The sequence below is a fragment of the Parambassis ranga genome, chromosome 1 (genome assembly GCF_900634625.1).
Source record: "Parambassis ranga chromosome 1, fParRan2.1, whole genome shotgun sequence".
NCBI classification, from domain to species: Eukaryota; Metazoa; Chordata; class Actinopteri; family Ambassidae; genus Parambassis; species Parambassis ranga.
The window spans coordinates 11,211,656-11,225,454 of NC_041022.1; the positions used below are offsets into that span (position 1 = coordinate 11,211,656).

The 13,799-nt window shown below is 41.7% G+C and overlaps 1 protein-coding gene across 4 annotated transcripts in view; it reads right to left on the bottom strand.

The window, feature by feature from the left end:
* Positions 1 to 13,799, bottom strand: part of klhl5 (kelch-like family member 5) — a 37,095-nt gene that overhangs the window by 2,691 nt on the left and 20,605 nt on the right. For all 4 annotated transcript variants that reach the window (XM_028416634.1, XM_028416615.1, XM_028416620.1 and 1 more), the window contains 11 exons: positions 12,881 to 13,069; positions 8,850 to 8,986; positions 8,542 to 8,738; positions 7,100 to 7,312; positions 3,800 to 3,986; positions 3,440 to 3,664; positions 2,916 to 2,991; positions 2,543 to 2,629; positions 1,796 to 1,870; positions 1,366 to 1,503; positions 1,050 to 1,221 (listed from right to left, as the gene is read on the bottom strand). In XM_028416634.1, the coding sequence (XP_028272435.1) occupies positions 1,050 to 1,221; positions 1,366 to 1,503; positions 1,796 to 1,870; positions 2,543 to 2,629; positions 2,916 to 2,991; positions 3,440 to 3,664; positions 3,800 to 3,986; positions 7,100 to 7,312; positions 8,542 to 8,738; positions 8,850 to 8,986; positions 12,881 to 13,069 (1,696 nt within the window). The remainder of the gene's footprint in view (positions 1 to 1,049; positions 1,222 to 1,365; positions 1,504 to 1,795; positions 1,871 to 2,542; positions 2,630 to 2,915; positions 2,992 to 3,439; positions 3,665 to 3,799; positions 3,987 to 7,099; positions 7,313 to 8,541; positions 8,739 to 8,849; positions 8,987 to 12,880; positions 13,070 to 13,799) is intronic.

Sequence of the window (13,799 nt, forward strand, 5' to 3'; positions counted from 1 at the left end):
AAAAATGAGGTCTTGGAGTTCCAATTAAACTTGTGAGAAGACTTGAGTTAAATGTGAATGTAGCAGCACCATCTGCATCCGATATCCAATGACCTGTTGATTATGTGTAGTCTTGTTGCATTTTCAACATAGCATATATGTTGATGAAGATTCTCAGTCATCCAGGTCATCATACATTCATCATACATTCAGAACTGATGAAGCTGCTTGGATGAGCAGCGAAACGTCTTCTAGAAAACTCTACAAGTCCAGACGCCTTGCTTCAATCTTCTCTAAACATAGCATATAGTACCAACATATCTAAAGTTGACGTCGTCTTCTGTTCTATTTTCTGTCCATAGCCACAGACAGTCCAGGCTGTGCGACATAAACTTTGCACCCATTATTTCAGTTTTCGAGGTACCAAGACGGACAGATTTGTGCAGAAGCCAGCAGAGAAGTGATGCTACTGGGACAGGACAGACTATACACCCACTGGTTTGTTTGTTTCAGTTTCTGACAACGCATACAGGACACATTTAACATGTTCCCTCTCAACTCAGTATGTCCTCATCCTTCTGTGACAGTCTGAACAGTTCCCTGTATTCTGTATCCACCCACTTACACCTCTCTTGTTCTCAGCATGGTGCATGTCTCGAAAATGGAAGATTTCCATCAACTTTGGTTGGAAATCCTGTGAGGCTTTGCAGGATATGTGGTATGAACCGAAGCGTAATAGAGACTCCTAAAAGCTGCTGAATGAGGATGTTCTTAGTTTGAAACGTGTCCCCTTTGCTCCCTGCTGCTGCAGCGGCAAGGACAATATTAGCATGAAGAAACACACATTTAAATAACAATGGAAACATGCCAAGAGACACTGGAGAGGAGCTGGAGGAAGGTCAAACTGTGTCTGTGTATTTATATAACAACTTTATTGGTGTAAATAGTGATTTATCCTTGTTTTTACTTTAATTTCTCTGTGTACCTACAACTAGACACATACATGCTAATCTGCTGTGCATTTGCGTAATGTTCAACAACAGAACTTTTCTTGTGTGTGTATACAATACCTGTGTCCACTCATTTGTCTGAGGGTCGTAGGCTTCCACAGTATTGAGATACACCTGCCCATCGTAACCACCCACAGCATAGAGACGGTCGCCAAGGAGACAGACGCCAACAGCATCTCTGCTGATGCTCATCGGGGCTACAGCTGTCCACGCGTCAGTCTGAGGGTCATACCTGTGTATGCACACAATTACTTTTTTATTGTGTGCAAAGTCATGCATTGTAAATGTTCAGATATCAAATTGCTGCATTAAAAAGTATTCTATCACATCTCCTTAAACAAACAAAAAACCTCACATGCTTAAAATGTAAACTCACCTTTCCACGCAGTCACTTAACCGAGATGCCAGGGATGAAGCCGGAGCGTCGTGACCTCCAATAGCGTACAGGAAGCCGTGCCATGTGGCCACACCCACGCCTCCTCTCCTTTTAGCCATAGGAGCACAAGCATTCCACCTGTCAATGGAGATTGCAAATATGCGAATGAAGAGAAGTTTTTCTTTTTTTTTTTTTTAAATGCAGTGGACCAGATCCTCCTTTCAGCACCTCTAAGATACCTTAATGAACATACTTTAAAACAGAATTTCAATGAGGTCTATCCTAATGTTCTGGGACGGTTAGTAGTCTCCTTTGATCCGTGGGTAAATAATCTTAAAAGCAGAGATGCTTCACAGGAGAAAATGGTAGGCAGGAAATAACACAGGAGATAGCAATTAATTCTTGGCAAATGAAGTCTGCTGTGTCTGACCTGTTGGTGTGGGGGTCAAAACACTCCACTGAACGCAGGCAGGATGAGCCATCACGACCTCCTACTGCATACAACCTGAGGAAGACAGAAGATGCCGTTATCCCGTTACACATGCACTCATAAAACAATGACCACATTTCTGGACTCTAGAAGCCCCATTTCAATGTAGTGACAGTGAAACAGATGGTGCAAGGACAGTGTGTGTGTGTGTGAGAGAGGTTTTTTGGGGCAAAATGAGGTGAGAAAAATCAATCAGACAACACTCTTGGGGCAACACAACCCCAAGCAGTCACTCAGTGTGTGTGTGTGTGTGTGTGTGTGTGTGTGTCTGTGGATGAGAGGTTGGGACGGTGAAGGAAACAGAACCAGTCAAGCAAGTAATGAGCTCCATCAGGCAAAGAGCCCAGAGAATACACACATACATGCTACACTCAGTGTCTCACTCCCTCACACAGACACACACACACACACAACTGCTGGGCATGGTTAATACAAATCTGTTGTTTCTGTATTAATTAGCATCTATAAGGCTTTTCACTGCAGGTCTGAAGCTCTGAATAATAAAAACTGTGATGCAATATTTAGATAGACTCGAGGTCTGAACTCATCAAAGCCTGCTATTACAATGTGTTTGTTCATGTGTGTTCACAGTGAATGAGGTTTTCATTCCTTTTTTATGGAAAAACAACAGCGAGTCTGTACAGGAAGGACCTTACAACCAGTCATAGGCAATGCAAGTTCACTTACTTGCCATTTAGCACAGCTACTCCTACTGTACTTCTGGGTGTAGCCATGCTTGCGACAAAGCTCCATTGGCGGCCTTGAGGATCCCACCTGAAAGATAGGGAGGAAAATGAAAACTCTCATTTATCCAGGTCATCTTATATTCAAGGCTTTAGGATTGAGACTGGACCCATAGCATAGCTCTGTCCTTGTCAAAGAGAGAAAGTGTACGCAGTTTTAATGGAGTGGTTTCAATGTACTGTTATGGACATGTCATTGTAATGCAAAGAAGACAGAGACATGATGCGAGTATCTCAAAATGAAGCAAAAAGTAAATATAGTAATTAAGAGTGAAATGACCCTTTAAATGGATCAAAATACAGAAGTATCCTCTCACCTTTCCACTGTACTGAGGTAGCTCCAGCCATCATGTCCTCCTACTGCATACATGGGCCCTTCCAGGACAGCAACACCTAGAAAACACAAACACATGTGCGTGATTGGATCATGGTTCTGAACAACAGCTCAGTAAAGCCTGCACACATTTAGGACAAGAGGTGTGAGTTTTTATGGCCTGTCTGCAACCACACCCAGGGCATTACTCGTGCAGCATTAGCAGCATGTTGACACCTCCAAACTCGAGGGATTTATCTGTCAGAACATCTGTGCTGCCAGATGTGTGTCTCAATCCCCACCCTACTTTACACACATATGCACACATTTATAAAACACAATGAAACAGCACAGCATGCCTCACCAAATGTTGTCATAGTAATAGCAAGCCAGTGCCATGAGCAGAGAGACTGCCCTTCAAAAAAGAAATGTGGGTTCAATGCACCCAGTTTAAGTGTCAGAGGTCAAGTAAAGCACAACAAATTCACACCACACCCAGCTTGTTCCAAATGTATATCAGGTGCTCACCTAAACCATGTCTGTGTGTGGACATGGGAGGCATGACGCTCCAAGTTTTGCTGTGTGGGTTGTAACACTCCACAGTGTTGAGGGTCTTGAGTCCATCTCGTCCTCCAACCACATAGAGACGGCCATCGAGGACAGCTACACCAAACTGTAGTCTCCGTCCACTCATGGTGGCGACCTGGCGCCAGGTGTCCCGACGCAGACAGTACTGCTCAATACTTGTAGCACCTGGATAAAGCAAAAAAAAAAATGTTTTTAATGTTTTCTAGAAGTGATGTCTTTTGCAGCTCACTGTGGAGGCTGTAATGTTTTTTTGCAGTTGCATCACATGTGTCTGGCTGTGTGTGGGTTTTTGTGTTCTACCTTTTGTGGCATCCATGCCCCCCACAGCAAACATGGCCCCTACTGTGGCCTTGCGGGGTCTGGTACGGGGACTCTGAAGCAAAGGCCGGCGTTGGGGCAAAAGGTGATACTTCATCCCCTCCATCAGGAAGCGTTGGCACTCTACACTGTCCCGGAGGAGAGGATTTGACTCCAAATCTGCCAAGAACTACACACATAACAGCAATCATGTCACAGCTGCAGCTGTGAAACATATAATGAGAAAGGCGTCTGTTGCGGGTGTAGGCCCATGTTGCTTACGATGTTACCACTGATTGAGGACGCTTTAGAGTCGAAAGAAAGCTGCTCTCTCATTGATTGAGAGATTAGATCAGATCAGACCCACCATTAGTGATCTCAAACACAGGCATATACACACACAGGGGCATGCCAAAGCAGACCATCTGACACACTAGAAAACTAATCTGTCCTCAGCATCCCATCAGCTTTCTAGTCCATACCCTCTAACCTCATCTACAATCACACACACACACATCAACAGCCTGGGGCTGCTGTATGAAGCCCTTTAATTCACCTGTCTGTGCCTTAAAATACTTCCAGAGGAAATCAGCACCTGTGAGAGGTAGGGTGGTGAGAAGCAACTTTTCTCTGAAGGCAAGAATGATTTACATTTAGATAGGTGTGTGTTTGTGTGTGTTTGTGTGTGTTTGTGTGTGTGTGGGGGGGAATAGTTCCATAATTCATTTTCAGTGTGTATTTTCTGGCTTAAGCAAAATCAGCAGACATTCAAAGCTGGCTACTAAGATTAGGATATAACACAAACTGATAAAAGGATAGTTAATTATTTTTACACTCTCGTTTTCTTCTATAATTCAGACTACTACAAAGAAAGACTAGGCCTAAATACGTCAACTTGGTCACTGAATATAAAATCAATTTTCCCAGCCAGACATGTAGAGTGTAAAGCAAGCATGCTAAATGGATAAGCAGCTTACACACCAGGGCGAACCCACATTTCTATTGCATTCAATCACTGCAACAAATTACTGCGAAGACTAGTTGTTCATTCATTTGTGTATGCACGTGCATGTGCGCATGTGCTGAAGAAGGATAGATAGAGAGAACGAGTTTGCCCTCTCCTGTGGTATTTATCCATTCTGCTGTGTAGGTTTGAATGTGAAGGCCGAGATAAGACTGAATCCTGCAGGCGTCCTAGCAACTCCTCTGTCCTCTCTTTACCTCACAGTGGGCACTGAGAAAGTTGTGTTATCTTCTCTGTTTCTGTTCACACTTGGAAAGAGACAGTACATGCTCTCTACCCACTGATAACAGACACACATACACTCCCATACACACAGAACACCGCTTCCAGCTATGTACATTTTTTATGCTGTATGCAACTCTCATTTCCCTTGCAAGACAAGCTCCTGTTCTGCTAGCAGTGCAGTCCTCTCTGTACTCTCTGCACAAAACATACACAGCACACAAGAGCTAAAACAACAGGTCAATGGATTATTTCATTGACAAAAAACAACAAAACAATTAAATGTTGTTTTTTTTTAGTAATATGATTTAATGTTCAAACCCTGTGATGGACTGGTGTACCCTGCCCTCCAGGGATAGGCTCCAGCACCACCGTGTCCCTGTACAGGACAAGCAGGTTCAGAAAATGGTTGGAGTCAATGTTTGTCAGTCCTGACAACATACGTATTTGAACCTTAGGCCATGAATCTTGGTACTAACACTCATGGTGCCAGTGCCAGCTGGGTTTTTAATCTTGTGTGCATTTAGAAATGCTTAAAAACAATAAATTGTCATTGGGCTTACATGTAGTTGTATAGCTGTTTGTTGCAGTTTGTCAGGCCACAGATGCTTAATCGAGAAGTTTAAACAGTGTGTGAGTGTGTGTGCATGTGTCTGTGTATGTGTGTAAGACAAGTGTTAATGGGGAGAGGAGATTAAAAGGTATTAATCTAGTGAATTGACATCCTCTTGAAGAACAATCGCACAGCACCCTAGATAGAGAGCTGACTAATTGGATGATGAATATTGATCAGTGGTTTGTGTAAGGTTTATATCTGAGCCTATTGGCATTTCACAGCTCACGAGGTGCTGAACGTTTCATCTGTCACATGCGGTGTGGTGGTGGTGGGGGAGGGGCTGTCATACACAATACAGCGTTACTTTCGGTCTCTCTGCTCTGTTGCCATTCTGCCGCTTACCTCTCTGCCATCCATCTTCTCCCCTGATTACATCTTACAGCTACTTGTGATTTCAGCTGACCAGGGCAAAGCCATATATCTGAGGTGTTCATACTGTCTACTGCACAAGAGCACACACAAGGAGATGTATAGATGCAGGCAGAGACGATAAAAGGCCAAGGGAGGGAAGAAGAGTTTTATTGCTACAGTTTCTTTATATATAGCAAGGGGAAATCACCGATGAAGGCAACAGAGAGAACAGATAATTTAGCTGCAGTTAAAAGAGATATCACACTTAATTATAGTTTGTATCTGTGCGTGCACCAAATACGCCTGGCAGTAAGTGATGTTCTGCCTAGCATATAATCTTCTCAGCATCATACTACAAGGCAGATGCCCTACTACGCAAACTACAACAAGCAAGACACACATAACCACACAGATGGGAGACAAACCAACACCTACACCTGACAGAGTAATGGTTGTGATCTGTTGTAAGCATACTTTTACTTTTACTGCATAATGGTTATAGTCCCCCTAATTGTCTGAAGAGGATACTGTAAATAACTGAGAGGTAGAACGAATTAGAGGAGAGAGAGGGAGAAAGCTTTGACTGATCATCCTGAGGAAAAGTGAGCTGTGAGGATAGCGGCGCCTCCTACAATAAGCTTTAAAAATATAGACTAATGTCAGCCACAGAGGGACATGGGCACTTTCTAAATATTAGTGCATGTAATTAATCTTGGCAATAGGCAGACTAATTAAATTTAAGTGAGTGAAAATAGGGTGGCTGTTATTGCGACTATTGATATGCATCACAGTAATACACCAGATCTGCATAAACATAAATACTAACAATATGGGTGGACTGTGAATCAACCATGGCAGGCTTAAATCACATCAATACTGCTGCTCATTCAATGAATATTAAAATTTAGCATTTCCGCTGTCCATTCAGTCATGGCGACCAGCCAACTCAATTTTTAGTAAGTCAATATATCTTGTCTTCTTGTTACCTACATAAAAATAGTTTCAAGGAGTTTAAAACAGTCTAAAAGAAAATAAATGTTGAACTAAAGCATCTCAAATTGTTACTGTAGTACAGAGTTGTTTGTCTTACCTGTGGCTGCAGCAGTGGGAGTCGGATATGAGCGAGCAGTAATGGAAGGTGGCGTTGCCTAGTGGAGGCATCATGACGGACCCAGGTAAGCAAAGAGGTTACTACGGTTTCCTCGTCTGGCACATTGATGTCATCAGATGTGAGCAGTCTTTCCATCTCCTCCACTGGGAGTAACAGGAACTCCTGGCCTCCAACCACCTCCATAAAGTGTTCCTGGTGGAAAGAAAAGAGGCTAGAGCTCAAGCTTTTTCATGCTGGGCCAAAGAAAATAAATTGGGGAAAGAGTCAGCTTTCGGTCCCAAGTCAAATGTCTGCAGTAGTTACAGGTAGTAATTGCCTCCATAAACAATTAGCAGCAATATAAACATGCCACTAGACATGCACAGTCAGAATAGCACTATAGTGCAGTAACCCAAAGTTCTATGGGTACAGGGCTTGGGAAGGAAACGATTAGATTTAAGTGGGGTTTTCCTCCTGCTTTAAAAATGCATATACAGGATCACTTCAGAGTAAAAAATACAGTAGTACAAGTAAGAGATGAAACAGTTCGGAAGAAAAGAAACTGATTCGCTTTAAAACAGAAGAAAGGATAAATAATGTTTTGCAAGAGAAAGACGGGGTTAAGAAAGGGGAAAAACAACAAGGCGGACTTGAAAGGAAAGAGGAAATGGATTAAGGCAAAGAAAAGAAAGGAAATTAAGGCTTTAAAAAGACGGAAAGCATCTTGATGAGAAAACACTAGAATGATTCATTCAGAAGATGGAGAGTGAAGATAACTAATAATCCTTCATTATGAATTAATCTGATAACAGTTGTTTAGTCTATCAATGTACCCAAAAAATAATCAGTCCCAAAACTGTTCACATCTTTAAATTAGTCTTTTCGTACCACAGCTATATAAACAATGTTGTCATCTGATTGCACAGTATAGCTCTTACAGAAGGGCTGTAATAATCCTGTAAGCTGTGTAAATGTGTGTGAGTAAATGACAAATACAGTCACACCTAATAAAGGCAACCGTTGTGACATAATTACCCCAAATTAAACCTTTCTAGTAATCCACTTAGAGAGGAACAGAGAGAAAGAAAGAAGTGGCAGACACTGAGTGAAAAATGTGGCATGTAAAGACAGGAGAGGACACAGAAAGAAAAAGAATAATCAAGTCGATAAAGGAACTATTTCATCGTCACCATAGCAACTCTACTGAAAAACAGCCATTGTGACGATAATGGTCTTCTGCTGTGTAAACGAGGAGCCAATTTATTATCAAATACAACATCAAGGCCTGACTGTGGCCTAAGTCTTACTGTGAGAGTAACCGTATAGAGGTGGGGGATAAAACGTGAAAGAGAGAGGTGATAGAAAATATATTCTTACTTTTAATTTAAACATTGATAATAGTCTAACTGAATTCGCATCATTATTTTCTAATGTGTACCCACCATGGTGTAGGCGTGCGCAGCCCGCTGAAGGTCATGGCAGCCCTGAGCGTCGGCATAGGAGCGGATGCCGAGACAGTTGGAGGGGTGGAGCTGCTTCATGAGGAAGGAACAGCAGGCCTGAGCCACAGATGACAACTGCAGCAGGCAGGAGGCAGACAACAGAGACTCAATGGTGTCCTCTCTCAACTCCAAGCGGCCTGGACGATATGTCAGAAGGAGGAGAAAGGAGGTGGTATTTATATTTCTCTCTTTTGAGCAAAAATCAACCAGACAATATCTGCTCATCCATCACTAGTAAAAACAAATACCTGTGTATGCATACTGTACTAGGACCCACAGTGCATCAGGATCCACTCCTTCCATCTTCACCTCATCCTGCTTGGCCTCCCGCACATCACTAGTGAACATGGCCGCAAAGTAGTCTGACACAGATGAGAGGACCAGTCTGTGAGAGGAGAGGAGTGTCAGGCATCAGTCAGAGAGGAAGGACAGCTGTAATGGAGGAACAGACTACTTTGACCTTGCTGACAGGATAAGTGTGGACTGAAAGGGAAAACAAGCAGACACGACTTAGGAAGGCACATTTTGTATGTAGACATCAGGATTCATCAAATAAATAACTTGTCAAAGTGTCGAATAATTAGTATATATAAGGACTTTCATTGCCTCAGGTGCATGCCCTACTACCAAAGTAATAACTATGGTAGTTACCATGCTATTAGAATTGCTTCTCCTAAACAAAAACATACATCTGAAGGGAATTGATTTTTAAAAATGTTATTAAATGTAAAAGGAACTATGCAACAAAAAAGCCATTTCCAGATGAGTATAAAGATCTTCAGATATTGCTGAGTTGGATCAAGTTAACTCTCAACAGCAGGTTATTATAATCTAATAAATAATCTAATAAATCTCTAAAAAAAAAGTCTTTGAAACCAGGGTGTCACCAGATATCTAGAAGATAATTTCTATAAAATTAAGCTGATATTTGGAAAGATGTTTCCAGAGGCCAGAGCCTTTTTTCACTGACACACTTAAACAATATTGGACTAAAGACTGCTCACTTACTGATTCATCTTTATTATTGATTAATCTGCCAAATAATTATAATTTATTATTATTAGGGTAGTGTATTCAGATGCATCAAGGTGTCATCAACATCAGGGGTCATCAATTAACTAAAATTCTTCTGAAACTTCTTGCTGCTCCCTGCTGCAGCCAGAGAATGTTCCACATTTCTGGTTTAATAATGACTCATCAACAGTTGACAGATTAATATATAGCTCCAGATTAATGTTTTAATGTAGCTCTGGACTTAACATACTAATTCCACTAACAAGATTTATACAGTCCGATTTCCCCGTTTAAAGCTATAGTGCAAAATGTCTGCCTCCTCGCTTACTGCAGTGACTAACTGAGAGAAACAAGTCGTCGGGTCTGCTTTGCTATTATTTATTTATTTATTCATTTTTAAACAACTCTATTACGCTAGTAAACGCTAACATGGGTTAGCCCTGGAATGGTTTTCCCCTCACTGGAAAGCTTCTAGAAGTGACTGACAGCAGGCTTGCTGTCAGTCACTTCTAGAAGCGTGTCCACAACAGCAGGGTGCAGGGACAGTACAGAAGGAGAAGAGGAGAGAGAGAATAATATGCTTAATATAAGGTCAAAGTGAAATTTCATGCCAGAGAGTCAGAGAAAGAAGTTCTATGGTATAATGGAGAGCACCGAAGATGAAGGTCAGAGAGGCATTATCTTAAGGTCACTTGAACATAGACAGCTAATTAATTCCCTTCTGCAACATTCCATTACTCTTTCATGTCACTGTTAAGTTAAACACACACACACAAACATCAGGCGATTGAAAAAATACTTGGTTTATATGAAACACCAAGAGAAAATAAGATTAAACCTGGTTAGAGTGGCAACTCAATTAAGTGTCTGACAGAAAAATAATATTTTTGTAAATATTTTGATTAAAAATTCAAAATATGTTTGTTTGCAATGACTTTGCTGTAGGCTTGTGAAGATTTGTATCTTAATACCCCTTGGAGTTTGGGAGTATTGACTTGGTTACCATTAAAAAATATATCTTGGCTATCCAAAGCAAAGCAATCTTCTAATTGATAAGCAATATTTCTTGGTGCTTGCACTCCTTCCCCCCACATTAGACAGATTTTGACATGGCTCTGTGTGTGTTAATGAAACTATTTTCTGCCTCCACAGTTCTGTGTCTTTGTGTGTTGCATTGCCTTCATGCTCAACAAACTTGTGCTACATGTGCATACACTGAATGTGAATATCTTGTGCATATGTGTATATAATCTCATTACCAAGTGTAACACTGAGACCTTGACAGATACCCTGGAGCAGGGAGTGCTGTGTGTGTGTGGTTCGTGAACATGTGCATTGTGCAGACAAAGATGTCAAAATGCACTATAGTCAGCAGAAGTTGTTCTGCCAGTATTCCAGTCAGGTATCTTTTTCTGTTGTCTTATCTTCCTAGCACACATACACAATTAATTTTTCATGTGGGTCTCTGTCTAACTTGCTATGAGCGACACTGGCTATATACAGAACCGGGTTATTTACACACACACACACAAAAAAGAAATTGTGTTGAAGACAGAGACATGACAGCCAGTGTGTCACGCTGTAATGGAAAGAGCAAAGGGTAAAAATTCCAGTGAGGAGAGCAGGAAACAGACGAGTTGGACTCAAGAAAAGAGGGCAAGAGCTGGAAACTGAACACTGTGTCTGTTTGCAGTAGTGGAAAAACAGGCAAAAACAAGCAGCAGGTCATGAGAAAAAACTGTTCCCTACAGATACAACTATGCACAGGCATAGAAGAGGGACCTACAGTATATCTCCTAGTGTAGTTAATGGTATGGCAGTGTGCCTTTTAACGGCTGTGTGCTGCAATTTAACAGGTGCTGAGGTTAACTAGAAGCCAAAGAGTTAGTCCTTCTTCCCAAAGTCTTATCACTTGTAAAACCAACCTTGTAAAGCCTGTGTTAAAGAGCAGCCCATAGCTAATTCCCTGAGCTTTTCTAAAGGCCCTTCCTGTGCCATCACCCACACAGTGGATCAGAGATCTGAACTGGGTTAACATGGATGTAGTAAATACAAGAGAGCCATGCATCCTTATTGATCTACACTTATAGTAAACAAAGGTGATGGCATACTTTCTGAAACCAGGCAGCAGTGCCTATATGGAGGTAGAAATTAGACTTAAAAGAACATTTACTTGTATGCAATTCTACCCTAGAGAGAAAAGGTAAAAAAATGTTCTGCTGTGTTTTATGTAAACCCAGTCAGAGTTTGGCTCAAAGTGCTTTGCTTGCAACAAACTCCACAAGAAATGTGCAGCTATATACAGTACAAGTAGTCTATTCAGCATGTACAACATATTTGAATGTACATGCAAGACACTGTGAGAGGGAGAGAAAGTGCATATATTTTTGTACTATGAAAAGCACCTTTATCCTACACATACAATAAATCAATTCCCAAACAAAACAACTGCTTTCACACAAAGATGTCTTACTCCTACCCTCTTGCTGGCAAATACACAATCCACACACATACACATACCGACTAACTTCAGACGCCAACATACTCGTTCACATGCGCTATTAAGATTTCTGTACAGCAGGGTCTTTGGTTTGCTACCATCTGTGCCTGGAGGACTAAATCAAATGAGGCAGAAGAGGAAGGCAGTGGGAGAAAAGGAGTCTTTCTGCTGGTGGAGGACCACTTTTCTGTTTTATCCTCGGTGCAGATGGACCCTGCTGCTATACCAGTGTGGCCACATGCCCGGAGAGTAAGAGCAACAGAGCAGACAGTAGCAAGGGGCTATGAGGTGAATGGTCGGCACATGTGTGTATGTAGAGTGACTAATCTATGATTCAGGGACTCAGCTGACTACAATGTACGGTACAGAAATACTTCTAAAATAAAAATGGACTTCATATGAGTCTGACTGTGGTTCAGCTGAAAGACTTTCCACACATGCAATATGTGTCATCATGCTATATGTCTGCATATGTGACATGGTTAATTGCATGTTAATAGCCAAAACACAAGCAAATTAATTAAACATCTTGAACAATTTGGCGACGTGTGCAAGAGATAATAGTTGATTGCAGAGATACCTACAGATACCTGTCAATCTTTTATACTTGCTGATATCATGATGTCATCCATGATGTGCATCACTTCTCTTATGTTTCACATTTTTGTTGGGCCAAAACACCTTGTAATTCCAGCACAACTAAGGGATTATGTACCAAGAAAGGTTTTAACTATCTGCAACATTACAGCATTTCTTTGCTCCTACCTGTGAGCAGGTATCCGTCTCTCTCCTGCCACCAGTATGACGTCACAGAGCTGTCTGGTCTTCAGGTAGCCCTCCATCTTGCGGAAAGTGACATCAGCATGAGACAGAGCGGTGAACATACACTCTTCTGGACACACGCATGGCTCCATCGACACGCATGACGACAGCGTGGCGCTGCTGTTAGAGGTCCTGTAGCCACACAGTGACATGCAGACAAAGACACAAAAAGCGGAAGATGTCAGCTTTAAACGCATGTGTCCATGCCGGCTCTCTTTTGTTCAAGACAAAGAATTGCATGTGTGAAGAGAGCGACACCAGCTGCTCTGTGTCTTCTATGTAGTATCTTTTTTGTGCATTCGTTCTCCTTCACATTACTACAGAGTTACTGGATGTCGCCAGTAGCAGACAAAAGCTCTTTAACGGTCCAATTACTAGGAGAAAATCGCCAGATAAATTTAGCCCACTTAAAAGAGAATCTGCCAATTAAATAGCTCTGGGAGCTGAGCCCATAGGATATACCGTAATTTACTCGGCTCCCTGATGGTAACCAGTTTCCTCGTAGCTACACCAATGACAGAAAATGAAGCAGGTTTTGGGCGAGGTTGGCTTCAACATTCATTATCCACTAGTGTATTACTGAAGCTGAGGGCTGTTATGTCTTATTTTCTAGTCAGGGTTGATGAGTGTGTGTCTAACATGTAAACTTACATGTGTGAGTGTGAAAGATAAGCACCAAAGTATAGCTACCCTGTGAATCATCATCCATCATGGATCCCAAACCAGCATTTAATTTATGAGTGCCACTGCTGTACTACATTTTTAATTTAACAGCAGAAGTGGCAGGACTGGTCCTACAGCAACAAAGAGATAAAAACTGCCACTCCGAGGATAGCATCGTTTCGACTGCACCAGTAAAAGA